Source organism: Sceloporus occidentalis, unplaced genomic scaffold (assembly GCF_023333645.1).
Source record: "Sceloporus occidentalis isolate IW3139 unplaced genomic scaffold, rSceOcc1.0.p SCAF_49, whole genome shotgun sequence".
NCBI lineage: Eukaryota > Metazoa > Chordata > Lepidosauria > Squamata > Phrynosomatidae > Sceloporus > Sceloporus occidentalis.
The window spans coordinates 4,188,107-4,203,609 of record NW_028317029.1 but is presented as its reverse complement, the minus strand read 5'-3'; the positions used below and the strand labels follow the sequence as shown (position 1 = coordinate 4,203,609).

At 39.7% G+C, this 15,503-nt stretch overlaps 1 protein-coding gene across 1 annotated transcript; it reads right to left on the bottom strand.

Annotated features, from left to right (window-relative positions):
• Positions 1 to 7,186: 7,186 nt before the first annotated feature.
• LOC149288930 (adrenodoxin-like) lies at positions 7,187 to 13,665 on the bottom strand. Its single transcript, XM_089491272.1, has 4 exons — positions 13,532 to 13,665; positions 10,141 to 10,265; positions 7,554 to 7,683; positions 7,187 to 7,301 (listed from the first exon to the last, which is right to left on the bottom strand). Exons 1-4 carry the CDS (start codon positions 13,663 to 13,665, stop codon positions 7,187 to 7,189), a joined length of 504 nt encoding a protein of 167 aa, XP_089347398.1.
• Positions 13,666 to 15,503: the final 1,838 nt, after the last annotated feature.

Sequence of the window (15,503 nt, the reverse complement as noted above, 5' to 3'; positions counted from 1 at the left end):
CCGAAGACGAATGCACAAGTCTAGTTAGTATTGATTTAACTGGATGGAATGTAAGTCCAATAAAAAGTAATTATTCCTACTATTGTACATCCACACTACTGGACTAATGTGGCTATCCCAAGCCACAGTGCGGACCAACAAATACATTCCGTATTACCAGGGAACACATTATAGTATTAGCTTTGTGAGCACACTTCTGACTTTTCTATTTTAGTTTTTTAAGTAGTCATTTATATAAGTGGAAGAAAGGTGGAAAAAGGACCCCGATGCTAAGATATTACATAGGAATCCAGTAAAAAGTCCAGAATGAGGAGAGGCTGGGAAAGAAGAAAGGACAGGTCTGGCTCTAGTTAGAAATAAAACGTTTCCCTGCTGTCACCTGGATCCTCGCTAGTTCTTTTTTACTATAACAACAAGGGTTGGGAAGTTTAAATTAGATAAAGGCTCATCAAAAAGAGACAAACCTGTAACACAGAATCTACAGATACATATAAGGCATCTACACGTTTCTATTTTTTACTAGTTGAGCTACTTCCAAAATGCAATAAATCATTGTTATGCTGGATGGCAAAAGGCATCCATTTCTGCAATGGCAGGAATGTCACTCCACCCCGACAAGCGCTGATTAAAGTATTGTTTATCCCAATTATACACACCAGGAAAAGGACAGTGAGTGTAACAAAAGGGAAAAGAAATCCAGATGATTACAACATGCAAGCTGGTACATAAAAGAGCAAAAATAGGCTCAACAGTGCGCTCTAGTGATCATAACTAAAGAAAACACCCCAAATAAATGTGTGATTTCTAGAATGGAAGTTACCAGGGACAACGGAGGGACAACGGGGAGGGACAAAGAAGGCACAGACCAGTTGTTTGGGGGCAATGATGGCACAGACTAGCTGTTGAAGATAGGAGGGCCGGGACAATTTTTCTCACCATGGCCCCTTGGGTGAACAAGACATCTAGAGAATGATGATAAGAGGTATTGGTTCTAACACTGTGATTACCATGCCATTTGCGCCCTAGTCATTCCTTTACTCAGTTAGCTATGAATTTATTTTTTTTGAAGCTTCAGACCCTCCTGAGACCTCTGGGCCCCAGTGCAGGTTGAATACAGGTACTGAATTAAACCATGCGAGCCAATGGAACCCAGCTTTCTAATCACAATATGATTAGTAAAATACAAAAAAAAATAATAATAAAAAAAAAAAATAGAAAAAACTTAAAATAGGTAAATAAAAATATATAAAAATGTGGTAACATTTAAAAATAATTATGCAGTGATGTCACCATCAGGGGAAACATCTAGTTTCAACAAAATGTAAAAAAGAAAAGTCCAAAAATATAAAACCCCCAAAAAATAAAAGGTTATTTTTATGAGCAAGTGCTAAAATTAGCGCTGTATCTGACATGGAAAGAGTTAAAATACTAGTATTTCAAATACCCAAGGTGTGTCTAATTGAAAAAAATAAATGGTTTGATGGGGTAAACTGGAGTGGCACAGAGACGGAAACTAGATTAATGTGTAGTTTAAGCTGATGAATATCATGTACCTATGTACAAAAATTATATGGGAAAAGAAAAAAGAAAAAATGTCGGTACGCTAAGCTAGTCTCAGGCTCAAATAATACAAATGTATAACATGAGGCCTACCAAACAGTGTGAGCATGCTGCAAATACAGTGTGTTGGCTGTACAATGTATACAAAAAACAAAATACTGTCTGCGCTTTAATTGCACCTCCCCCAACACATTAATCTGGTTTTGGTAGCAGTATAATATAGAGCGGAAAAGAAACACCTTCACGAGTGGGAAGGTTTTAAAAAATGAATATAAAATAAATTACAGTACCCTACAAATCTTGCTGCTCCCGCAGAACAACACTCCTCATAAGTGTTATAACAAATGGTGTATAGGCAAAGGTCGGGGCGCATAGATATGTGGGAAAAAATAAAACAAATTTATTGTAATAAGTTAATACGAAAAAAATTAAAATAGAGATGTTTGTTGCACTCACAAGTGTATTAGAAAATGCAAGCTCGTCAAAAATCCATACTCTCTTTCGTCTTTGGAGCTTCTGTGTAGAAGATAAGAAACGAAATAGTGCAATAAAAATAGATATTGTTTAATGAATATAGATTAAAAACTTACAAACAAGTAGGCATAACGACTGGGTTATGCGAAAGAGCAGTGTCCTTTATAAAGATAAGTAGATGATCATCAAGTCCATGTAAAGTCCAGGTTTCAATAGTTGTAAAGTTTTCCAAAATATCTCAACGCGTTTCGCCGATTTTCGGCTTCCTCAGGAGAAAATTTAAGAAATCAATCTGTCAAAACCTGTTAAAAAATCTGTTAAAGCTTAATTATGCTTTGGCCAATTCATATAACCAAAACCTCTCATTTATATATTTGTTGCCAACTTTATTAGGGTGAGAAGCGCAGACAGTATTTTGTTTTTTGTACAAAAATTATATGAACAACGGTGATAACAATTTAGACACAGAGTATATGGTACAGTTTGTAAAAATAAAACAAGGAGAAACACAGAAAAACCTAATTATACAAAACCCATATAGGTCATCTGCGGGAACTTTAATGTCCCTGTTGAGTTTGAGAGAGACATCCCAGGCCTCAATATGACCCAAACCAAGCATAGAAGACATCGCCCTAAATTCCATTTGATAGGGGAGTTACCACTAATGGTCACTGAGGCCTAACCAGAATGAATTTATGGCAGGGCTGTGGTATGGACAATGTGTCAGTCAGTCTGTGTGGCTTAATAAGGCAAGCTGTAGGCTGTAAAACACATCTGGCTAGGTTAACCCTTCCAATGCCAAACCCCTATGTTAGACCAACACAGGCTCTGCATGACAAATACTGCCATTTAAAATCCCTCTGGGTGTCTTTGTTTGAAAAATATATGATTTAATGTGTAAATGGAACTGACTGGCTTCAAAGATGTCCCAAATAGGACATGGTGGCAGAAGGACCAAATGTCAAAGTTCCAAGTTAAAAAATGTGCACTTTCTAAATGTGGGGTTTTACCTTGCAAACAACCTGACAAACCCAAGCATTGTTGGTATCACTGTACTCGAGGGATGTTGCATATACCAGGAGCTGTAAATTCACACCTGTAACTGTACAATTTGTGTGGAAAAAAATTACAACAAACTTTGGCAAAGGCTGGTGGTAGTATTTGGTGCATGGAAAGGGTTTAATACCAGCATTTGAAATACCCTGGGGTGTCTATTTTTAAAAAAATATATGGTTTGATGGGGTAAATTGCATTGGCTGGCTTCAAAGATGTCCCAAATAGCACATGGGGCAGAAATAGCGAAACACTACTTGTACTTATTGCCTTATAACTCGCAAATAAAAGCAAAAAAACATAAAAACATTGGGTATTTCTAAACTCAGGACAAATAGTAGGATCTATTTAGCAGGTTTTTCATTAGCTTTTTTGGATTAATAAAATATTTTTCAAATAAAAGTGAGAACATTTGCTTTTTTTTAAATTTTTCATATTTTATTTTATTTTTATAGGAAATTAGATGATATATAATTTATGTGGGTTCACTAAATGGGAGAGGAGAAAATTACAGCTAAACACGAGCACCTTAAAAGTGTTACAAAAAATAAAAACAGCCTGGTCCTTAAGGGGCTAAACTAGTTTATGGATTGTAGGATAAAACATACCAGGAAAGGTAAAATGAAAGACGTGACAGAGGGATATGATAGAAACATTTAAATACAAACAAGGAATCAAGAAGATAAAGAAGGACAATATATTTTAAAGAAAAAACTAATATAACAAGAGCACATAGTCTTAAATTTAAATTAAAAGTTTAAAATTAGTGTCAGGAAATATTACCGTATTTGCTAGATTATAAAACAAGGTTTTTTTAAGAGCAAATAGGTTTGACTATGAGACTAAGATCCAGACGCCCCGCAGCGCTGCAGGGGACCTGGATCCTCCTGTCTTAAGCCCCCCCCCCCAACTTACCAGTGCTTCTGACTCCTTGGTGTGTAGCCGGGGCCGCGTGTAGACATCTACGTGATTTGTGTAGACCTTCCCCGGCTGTCAGTGAGGAGAGGTCCCCGCACCGGTGCGGAGAATTCTCTCTGACAGCCAAAGGGTGTATGCGCGATGGATTGCATTTCTGGAGGCAGAGTGGCACATAGGAGGTCAAAAGGCATATTATGGGGCACAGTGGCATATAGAGGGTTAAAAGGCATATCATGAGGCACAGTGGCATATAAGGGGTATAAGGCATTTCTGGGGCACAGTGGCAAGCCTGGGGGCAGATGTGCATAACTGGGGGGGGGCAGGTTTGAAAATAAAAGGAAATAAAAACAAAATATTTTTCTCAATCATAGTTTTTATTAAAGAAAATAGTTTACATGAATTAACATTTACTGGTAAAACTTTTTTCCTATAGGGTCGTCTTATATTCAAGCTTTTTCTTTTTTTCCTAAATTCAGAATTTGGGGGGTCGTCTTATAATCGAGCAAATACAGTACTTTACATGCAGGGTAGTAGATGCACGGAATAATCTTCCACGAGAGGTGGTATATGTTAGTATAGTGAAGAAGTTTAAGCATGCATGGAATAGGCATAAGGTTATCTTAGATATAAGACCAGGGAATTGGGAAGGTATTCTGAAATTGGTCAGACTGGATGGGCCAAACGGTTCTTATCTGACGGCATGTTGTTTCTATAGCTCTGCCCCTATTTTAGTCTCCTAACAGTTCTGTTTGCACTTGCCCACTTATATCTTTCTCCTATCATTATCCATGATTTTACAGATGCTGTACTTATTCTCTGAGCTTCCCTACCCGGCTCTGTAAGACTGTTTTCTACTTAAACACTCACTAAAAACCCACCTATTCAGAGAAGCAGACAAGTGGGTAAATCTGGCTGCACTCTTGGAAGGAGCGCCAAACAAAGTAGTATTCATAGTCTGGTTAAATCCGACAGGGTGCCGAGAGCCGAGGAGCCTCCAAGATGACACCAATCATGTTTAAAAATACACAGAAAACTCTGCACTCTCTGTTCCCCTAATCTACCAGGATGCCTTCACATGCGGTAAATTTATTGTCAAATCATACGTTTATTTTCCATCACATTCTTGTAATAGGGCAGGGGTGTCCATGTTTTTTCTGCAGTGGGCCACTTCATCAGAATTGTAGACGTGCGAGGGCCGCATTCATTTTTCACTGTGAAAAAATATGGCCTTTAATTAAAATAAAGTAAAAGACACAAAACCTTTACTTTTCCTCTCACTGATGTCTGGGCCTAGAAAGGTTTGCGACTACAAATTCAGGATAATTAAAAATGAAATACTTCTATTTATTCTAGGGACGCACCAAAATGAAAATTCTGGACCAAAACATTCACAGTTCACTTAACCAAAACCAAAAATGACCCCCCCACCTTTATAAATAATAATAAAAACCGGTTGCCCTGGCTTACGCGGGCCGCATGTTGGACACCCCTGTAATAGGGCCACAGAATCTGATGGCACATGTATCACAGTTACAAGCCATTTGGCCTATTTGATAATTCGGTCTCTTTTTCTTTTTTAAACCATGCACTGTCAACATCTGCCCTTTCGTTACAGCTTCATTTGTTTAACTAGCCTGAAGAAGAGACCCAAGTGTCCTGTAATTTTTGCTAGACTTGGGCGCCAGCGGAAAATTCATGTTAGTTTTTTTGGGGGGGGGGCTACGTATTCGATGAAAGCCATCCGTCTCCATCTTCGGACAAAATTCGTCCAATATTTTCATTTTCGGAAATCCCATTTGTCTGTCTGGTTGCCATGGAAACAGGGAATAAACCTGTAGAAGTTGAATTCAAAGAGCAAGATTCTCCCCCTCTTAGTATATTTCAAAGGGCTGCCGCGACAACGAACAAATGAAGAAAGATTTATGTATTACATTTGTTTTTCGCGGTGGCCAAATCAGGCGTCACAAATACAGATGAGTGAGCAGAAAAGCTGCCCACGTGTTAAAGGGAAGTACATTTTCACTTCCATGAAAAGAAAAAAGCATCTGGTCATGTGTCTCAATTATTGCAGGGGGGTAAACAACATTCTGCATTGGCATTACCCTCCTTTAGTGACATAATGGTCAATATGATAATTCTACATACTCATGGAGCTAGGAAAAAAAGATTTATTGAAAACATTACTTTTGCAGAATTCTGGCAATGTACAGAATGGCAAAACATGAATTTTATTCAAATTAATTTGAGCCAATTTACAAAATGTACTGTAATTGACAGATGGTTTGGTATAATATCCTATAAAACAGTTTTTGGTACGTGATTTTTTTAAAATTTTGCCTATATTGCAAAATAAATCACTGTGATTTGTTCACTTTATCTAGCAGACTACAATGGAAGCACCCAGAACATGATAAAGAAGAGTTCAACTTTTATTTTAAAAGGAAGAAATGTTTAAACTATCACACTAACGGACAATCTGTTCGGAAGATCAAAGGACAAGTTCTAGTTACCCATTATTTGTTATCTGTATAGTTAATAACGCTCTAAAAGTTTCAAAACTAATCAATTTCAGAGAATTTTTCAAATAGGACCTTGTCATGGTTCACCTTGGGTTATCGGCAGACTCCCTCATACGGCATGTTTTTTAACCTCAAAGTTTAAGCAGACTAGGACGGCAATTTTATATTATTTATTTGGGTATACTACCATTTAGTAGCTGCAGAAGAATAGTTTACCTTCAGACACACAGCGTTTACAACGCAGAAGAAAGTCCACTTTTGGTATTGTCGGCACTGTGATATTTACATAACAGGTAATTCATCTATTTTCAAATTGAGGGTATAATTTATATATATTTATAGCTAAGCAAGACAAATGTTCCCTGGACTTATACCTGTGCTGACTTACGCTCTTTATTATGTGATCATAAATGTTCCGCCTAACACTTCCAGCAATCCAACACACCGACCAAGATTTTCACAGGATACTATTCAGCTCAAGGTGTTTTGTCTTTCAGTGTCGACAGGCTATACATAAAACTATACGAACTTCTGCAGTGTGTTAACAAAAAGTTTAAAAACAGAAATCAGTTAATTGGTGCACTATAATATAATAATTGCAGAACATTAAAATGATGGTTATAAAAAGTCAGTTTTCCAAAATAGTTCCAAGTATTGGCGTATCAAGAACTTTTGCCCATATCGACTGTCTGCCGGACATCAGCAACAGCCTCAGGAACTTTGACAGTCATTCCATCCATGGACTTTTTCAGGCAGATTTGGCATCCTAATCTTGACCTAAATTAGGAGGAAAAAAAGAAAAGTAACACATTTGATTTGGTTAATCTGAGCTTTTAGCACCTAGATAAAGTTACAAGAATCCCATGACCTGTACTTGTTGGTAAATATAAAAATGTGCCAATAGCTTGATCACAAGTCACAGCGTCATACTAGTATTACAAGTCACAAGAGGTCAACAGTTTCAACATGCAGGTGAATAAAGCCAATAACGGAGGGAGGGGGGCTAAAGAGATTTCTCAAAAGCCTTACGTTTCAGTCAGTCCGTAGGCCAGGTCTAACATATCCAACTCCTCATCAGTAACAGGCTCCAACTGCTGGAAAATGTCATCTTCAAAGATTAGGTGGCAGGTGGAGCAGGCCAACGTTCCCTCGCAAGCACCTGATGGGCACAGTAAAGACATCGTATAGATTAAAACCTTACAAAGCTAACAGACCGACAGAATGGAGCATATCCATCGGTATGAATTGGCTAGAATTGCAAAACACACCGTCACATACGTAGGAAGAAAAAAGCAAGGATATGGCAGGTTATATCTATGTTAAGCGCTGTATATTTATATCACATTCATGATATAGCATCATTCATTGTTAAAGGACTGTTTTCTGCATTTTTTACCAAGGCATAAGTGAATAAATCAATATGAAACTCCAGAATATATCGAGTTTATTGATGAAGGAAAAGGTTAGTGCTAATCAGCTTCTATCCAATATTCCTATGGACATCGTGATCAGACATCCCCATTTAACAGAGAGAGGTGGGGGGGGGGGGATGTAGTACACTAGCGGTGAATTTCCCAAATAAAATTGAAGTTCTAGTCATTTACAGAAAACCCATCTAATGTTTAGAACTGCATTTCAGGAATAGGCTGTACGGCCGTTACTCAATTTTTATAATATGAAAACACTGAATGTGTCCAATGCAGCCAGGGCCCAGGATAAAACATTCAAACTTACCGGTCGTACATATATGAACTCGTCACATGTACATACGAGATGGAGATAAACACATACAGGATGGGAAATACATCAGTGTTACTTCATATTATGGCTTGGGTGTGTGGAATTGGAAACTTAATAAATACTTGGGTCTTTACCCCAATCACATACAGTGCTGTAAAAGAGTATTTTTGCATATTTGTAACACTTAAATCTTTTAGATAAACTAATTTTACTATTAGCCAAAGATAAATGATGATTTCATGCACAGAAGGGGGAAAAAAAAAAAAAGCTATCCAACCCTACCCGGCCATGTGTGAAAGAGTTAATGAAGTTACTAAATCAACCAATTAAATTGAATTGATTATTAGGTTCAATGTCATTAGACACACCCAGACATGATTGCAAGACAGGTTCTATTTAATGTTTAGGTTCAACGGGTATGGCAGCAAAGTGAAGTCGGCTAAACAGTCTCAAAAGGCAGCAGATAAAGCCACAATCTAAAGAAATTCAAGAAACATAAAACTTTTGGGATAATACTCTCTGGACACGGGTCCTGTTACATCTGGCATAAAGCCCCAAGGGATGCTTTAGGATCTGGGCAACTTTTTTTTTTTTTTTTTTTTAACCAGAAAATCCTGAAGGAGAACGTCCAGCCATAAGTTTGTGACCTAAAGCTCAAGTGCAGTTGGGTTTTGCAGCAGGACAACGAACCGAAGCACACAAGCAAGTCCACCTCTCAATGTTTCAAAACAGTGAAGGTTTTGGAGGCCAAGTCAAAGTCCTGACTTGAATCCGATTGAGATGCTGCAGCACAACCTTAAAAAAGGCAGTTCATGCTTGAAAGCCCTCCAATATGGCTGAACGTCACAGTGTAAAAGACTCATCGGCAGTTATCACAAAAGTTTGGATTGCACTGATTGCCAGCAAGGGTGGCTCAACCAGATATTGGGTTTAGTGGGGAAATTTATCACGTGGGTGATATAGGTTTTGATTAACTATTTACCTTCAATAAATCAAATAATCATTTAAAAGCTGAATTTTGTGTTTACTCGGGTTGTCTGTCTTATCTTAGTATTTGTTGGATGTTTGAAATACTTAGATGGGACAAGCAAAAAAAATGAGTAATGCACATGGTTGGGACACTGGGCTCAGGAACAATATATCCAACACATGACAGCACTACACCCTCCCCTTCCTTTTTACATAACTTTAGCATAGCCGGGAAAATAAAACAGTCGCCATTCCGTCCACTTACAGAGGTCACCCTTAAGAAAAAAGTACTGCAGTTTTTCTGAATACTGCAGTTTTTTGGACATGAAAAAACTGCAATACTGCACTTTTACTGCATTTGTACTTCACTGTACTGCAGTTTTACTGCAGTTATTTTTGTACGGAAGTACAAATGCAATAAAGCTGCAGTACATTGAAGTACAACTGCAGGTTTGCAATATAAAAAAAAAAGTGCAGTAAAACTGCAGTACAGTGAAGTACAAATGCAGTAAAACTGCAGTAAAAGTGCAGTATTGCAGTTTTTTCATGTCCAAAAAACTGCAGTATTACTTCAGAAAAAACTGCAGTAATTTTTCGTAAGGGCGTGCCGTGTTTTGATGCCATACATGAAGCATTGTATGTACAAAAACCTCAAGGCTCATGATAGGAGAGATTACTGCTGATTGAAGCATATATTTCATACGCAGGTATTGCTGCGTAGAGTCAGAAACTTTTCTCAAAACTGGTTATCTAAGGCCCTTTCTCCACAGCCAGAAATATATACATGTACACACACACAGACACACAAACACTCCCATAAACCGAAAAGTTTTCACACAGTATTACGATTTTGCAACCAGCTATAACGTCAATAAATAAAAATGTTCTCTTTGGTAAAAATACTTACCAAATCCATCAATATCCAAGTTTTTTTCTACAACGAGATCAAGAAGTGACTCTCCAACTTTTCCTTCAGCTACCATTGTGTCCCCATCACGGTTTATAAACTTCACTGTGACTTTATCATCTGAACTGAAAGACATAAAAGAAGATCATCCAGTTAGAAAAGCACATTTTATACAATTCATTTCAGTTATGCATTAGGAAACATTATGAAAATATATATTTCTATACAATGCATATTTCGACTTAAGATTTGAAGATATCAAGTTTTGAAGAAAGCTTGAGGATCCTCGGCTACAATTTTAATGTCGCTGTTCTATAGATGTGCTTTTGCAGACAAACATGTTGACCATCGCTGTATAGTGGCTTTTAGCATGTGCATAGGGCTATTACACCGGTCAAATCAAACTGAGTTCTTACCATACTGCCCTGCGATAAACAGAATGCCCCAGTCTCAAAAACCCACTGGGGCTTTTGGATTTACGAGCCAGGAACACCCACTATAACTGTATATCCTTTTGTTATTGCCCTATGATTGCAAGGAATGTGTATTTAATACTTGTCAAAAAACAAAGCATAAAAAAGTAACTTTATAATGGATTTCCGTCATAAGCTGCTAGTTAAAGAGTTGGATCTGAAACGTCTCTACGCAAGTAACACATGGTCGTAAAAATAGCAAAATACATCTGTGTTCGCAACAATATTCAGGCTTCACGCATGGTGCTTCAGACATTAGCTCTGGCCAATATTCCTTCTTAGTGTAGTCCAGCAGGGACAAGGTGAGACACCTGTACCAAATAACCCGCAGGTAAATCGCACTGGGAAAGTCAGGAGACAACAAACATGCATCAAAAACGTTACACAATATTTACTGATATTCAGAAGAAAAAAAAACCCCACAGCCAATAAATAAATAAATAAATATTGGGTGCAATGCAGGTGAGTGTGACGGTATACATACATCGTGTTAGGGAATTCACCAAACGTATATACAAAAAGTTGTTCCAACTGAATGCTGCTGGTCCAGAGGGACTCCTGTTCAATCCCAAAGTGCTGCGCATGCAGTGGGGGCTCACAGCGTCCTAGCCCCCCGCTCAGCAGCCATAGTTGAATCTTTATGTATGCATGCTTACCGCACCGATTGACCTGCATGTATTAGAAACCTGAGAACAAGCCATACATTGTATCGCACTAATCCTATGTGTGGGGCTGGATTGTGCAATTATTACGGCCACTGAACAAGATTACCGACCCTAAACAGGAACATTAGCTCAGATTTAAGAGATTACCGTAAACCAACAACCTGTTCTTTCACGTCTACATACAGAAAATCAGAGTATTATTTAACGCTAATCCAACAATTTTCTTTTACACGTTTTTTCCCAAATACCAAAAGAAACTGGGTATATATCTAGAAGGATTATTCTACGTCTATATCAGCGCCACAAATATTGTTTTATACGTAGGAGTATCGTTTCAAATGAAAGCCACGATCCCTTGAGAAGAAATAAAAATGTATAATGGGCAATAAATAATATTTAATAAATGTCAACGTCAGCCATCGTTTACGCTGCAACACACGATAGCCGAGTCACCCTATTCAGCGATGGATCAGAAAGCTTGCTTTACATTTGCACCGCCGCAGCTCTTTGCCGGAGATGCAGATACTGAAAGCCATCCATCTAGAGTGCCGACATTTGCAGGGGGTCTACCGAGACCCCCACATGTGCAGAAAGTGCTGCCACTGATTTTATTGGGGGAGCTTTGCTGTCAGGCGCCCTGTTTTTACAGGTAAAGAACACATATTACAGGACCTCATGCGCAGTTACTGCTGATCAGCACCAGAGAGGACGGGAACGTGGAGACAACCATCGGAAGCCCAAGCCAAGGAATCGCAAGTTTTTAAATCCAGGATTAAACGCGGACACCTAGAGCAGCATCCGCAACGATAATCACGCATTACGGGCTTCACGTTAATGGCTCTTAATCCCAGGCTGCGTCTTTAGGAAAAAGGAAATCCGGACAAAAATGAACAAATTGGGTTCAGCTAAAAGTGCGGACGACGACAGTCGACTTTGTTAAAGCGTTCGTTTTTAAGAAAAAAAGAAATATGATTTAAGCATTATGCACTAAGCAAAGGAGCGTCTAAATGTGTTGGGGAAACCTTACATGTACTTAATAATCAATTCATTAAATTATTTGATTTTCTTCCCCACTCACATCACACGAGGTGTAGCGGTATCCATGGCAACGTCTGCCATCCGTCTCTAAACACCAGAACTCAGCTAATAGCAATTACGTCACACACCTTTCACCTACTCCGAGGGAGCAGCGACCAACTTCCTGCGCTCCGGCCAATCATCCTTTCCCTTTAGGATGCTTACTTCCCGTCAGGTTTCTGCCCCTCTCTGTGGGCGACTATCCTAACGGTGGGGAGGAGAAAGGGACGTGAAATCCGGTCAGGGGATCGTAAAGCCGGTTTCTACCACAAACCTCTTGAAAGTGTTTACACCAACTGACAAACTAAATGCACTCAACAGTTTCATAAATTGATTTTGTTTTGGTAAAACCTGCAATGGCAACCTTTCTCCCTTAATTATACATCAAACATACCAGGGGGGAGCTTACACTTAATAGAATAAATGATTATGATTTATAGAATATATATATGATTTCATCTAGAATACCCCTACCAAGCCTCTGTGTAACCCTTTCATATTACCGGTATATCGTTGGGCACCATTTAACGCATCATCCGATCTATAACCGGTACACACAAACACAGCTGTGACACCTATAACTATAGTTGGACTACAACTCCCATAATGCAGTGCCATTTTCAAGCTGTGTTCCTAGTTAGCAAACGGTTGTGGGAATTGTAGGCCAGAGACAGCTGGACACCCACACATGCAAAGCATTTTACTATGGGGTCTGACAGGTGACAGCAGTAATAAGAGTACCTGGACCATTCCCGGCACAGGGCTGATACTCACCTGCTTCATCCACAAGCTGTAGATTTTCCATAATAGAAAACAAGTCAAAGAACGCCGCTTTATTCTATATGATACATAGATTGCCATAAAACACCTGATCAAAAGAACAGGAACACAATGGACTAACAGAGCTGGCAAGAAGACTCTGAATGAGTAACAAGAGGAAAGGGTTAAGAGAGTGACAGTCCGGTGACCTTCCGGCACTCCAGGGGTTAGACATTCAGAACTTGCAGAAAAGTTTAACGCAAGAGAGATACCAGGAGATTATATCTATATATAAACATGTCTGCTACCCCCTGCGGGGGATAAAAGCGCACTTGATACAGGAGGGAGGGGGTTAATGTGGCGTACAGGGTTAATGTGCCCCCCAAGGACCCCCTCGCCTTGTACCCAGCCTGTTACCTGAAGCATCGCGCCTGTTCTGGATTCCGCCTGCTCAGTACCTGCCAACACGCTCCGTGTGCGGAGGGGGAGGATAGCCGGGATCTGGCCAGCAAACAACACGAGGACACCAGCAGTCTGGCGGCGGCTGCCATGTCTTCTACGATGTACCGGCCTACCGGAACCAGCCTGACTTACTGTGTTACAGAAACGGGGGCGGGGGCACCGGGGCTCGCTCCGCCTCCCGTGCAGTACTCGCGGTGCTCCAGCAGAGGGCGCTCATAGACTGGGAGCGCGTTCCGTTGCTCGCTGTTTTGCTTGGGACTGTCCGTATTAGACGTGTGCGCGCTGTTTGCTTTTCGGTTACATGCAGACCAGTCGTTACTCGTTTTTTGGTTATACCGCTTAATAACGCTATTTATACATAAGTCGCTGCCCTTCTAGCCCATACTAAATTACTTTAATTGTAATATAAGGTTCTGGTGTGGATTTAAATCGCCCCTGGTGCTTTAAAACCAGCAGCTGATAAATGTCATATGGGGCACAATATCCTCTTCCACTCTTATCGGTCTCAAGGTGCCGCATTTCAGACATCAGCAAGCGAGCAGGCTACCTGAGCCCAAAGCTGGGTGAGATGACGTTGGCTTGACCTAGGATTTCAAGCTCGCTGACCTAACTACATTTCTGACACCCCTCTCATGCATGCATTTGCTTACAAACCTAAAATAAAACTTACTAGTGCCACCCTCCTCAAGTTCAACCCTTCTACCTAACCTTTGTATTCTTGATCCAAAAGAAGGCAAAAAAACACCTAATTAAGCTACTTCGAATTCTGCCATCAGGGGAAAAAAATTCCTTGAATCCAAGAGGCAATCGGATTTCTGCTTGGATCAAGAAGCTCTAAAATATTAATGTTATTCTATTTATATCCCTCTGTATGTCATGCCTTTCTAAGAAAATATCGAGGCCCCTTTTGTAGGTATCTAATGTATTTCATAACACCACCTCCCTTGGAAGTGAATTCCATACCTTTATTGTCCTCACTGTAAAGAATCCCTTCCTTTGTCGTCTATGAAACCTGCGCTCTTCCAGTCTCAGAGGACGACCTCTTGTTCTTTGTATATTTCTGTTAATGAACAGGTCACTGAAGAGCTCTTTATATTGGCCCTGCATATATTTATATAATGTTATTATATCCCCTCTGAGACGCCGTTTTTCTAGCGTATATAATTTTAACTTTTTTAGTCTCTCTTCATAACTAGGTTGCCATATATGATGGGATTTGGCCTCCTGGCTCAGCCTTGTTCAGCAAACGGTGCGGAGTGCAAGCTGGACCCAAATGGCTTAAAATGCTTATGTGCTTCTTTGTATGCATCATCACGGTGGTCATGGAGCCAGGCTGGGGCCACCAATAGGCTTGGGCATTATACCAAACCAACCCATAGATGATTATAGTAGCATTGTGCAATATATGGTGGGTTTAAGCGATTAAAATAAAGTGCTGTTTTGTTCAAAGCTGGTGTTCCCGACTCTAATTGCCCTAGAGGACTGTGCTTAGGACCCCTAAATGTGACATGTATGGCCCTCATGCTACAGGGTTTGTCACAATACATACATACAGTTTCCCACCACAAACATACAAATACCCATCCTGTTAATGACAAGTGGGGAATCTTCTCATAAATCAGAACCGACTGGGGCGGGAAAAGTAAATCATGAAGACGTTAACTAGACTTAGGATATCAGATACAGATGGGTCGATGGCCAGAAGATAGACCGGAATTGGGGTGCAGGGACTGACAGCAAAGGGAGGAGTCCCTTTTATATTAAACAAGACACAAATAAAATGCAAATATATTACCTTGTGATATCTCATCTGGATTATTGCAACTGGCTTCCCTATCTCCCACCTATCACATCTCTATTCTGAACACCTCTACCTCTCAGACTTGTTTTCTTATCTTCTGCCTCGTGGCGCCAGCCCCTCCGCTGG

Bases quoted from the DNA above. Each gene is read 5' to 3' on its own strand.
- LOC149288930 (XM_089491272.1), bottom strand. From the start codon at position 13,665: ATGGCAGCCGCCGCCAGACTGCTGGTGTCCTCGTGTTGTTTGCTGGCC. The intron at 10,266-13,531 runs GTAACAGGCTGG...TATGTCTTTCAG, and splicing joins GAACAGGCGCGATGCTTCAG to TTCAGATGATAAAGTCACAG. The intron at 7,684-10,140 runs GTAAGTATTTTT...TGTGCCCATCAG, and splicing joins CTTGGATATTGATGGATTTG to GTGCTTGCGAGGGAACGTTG.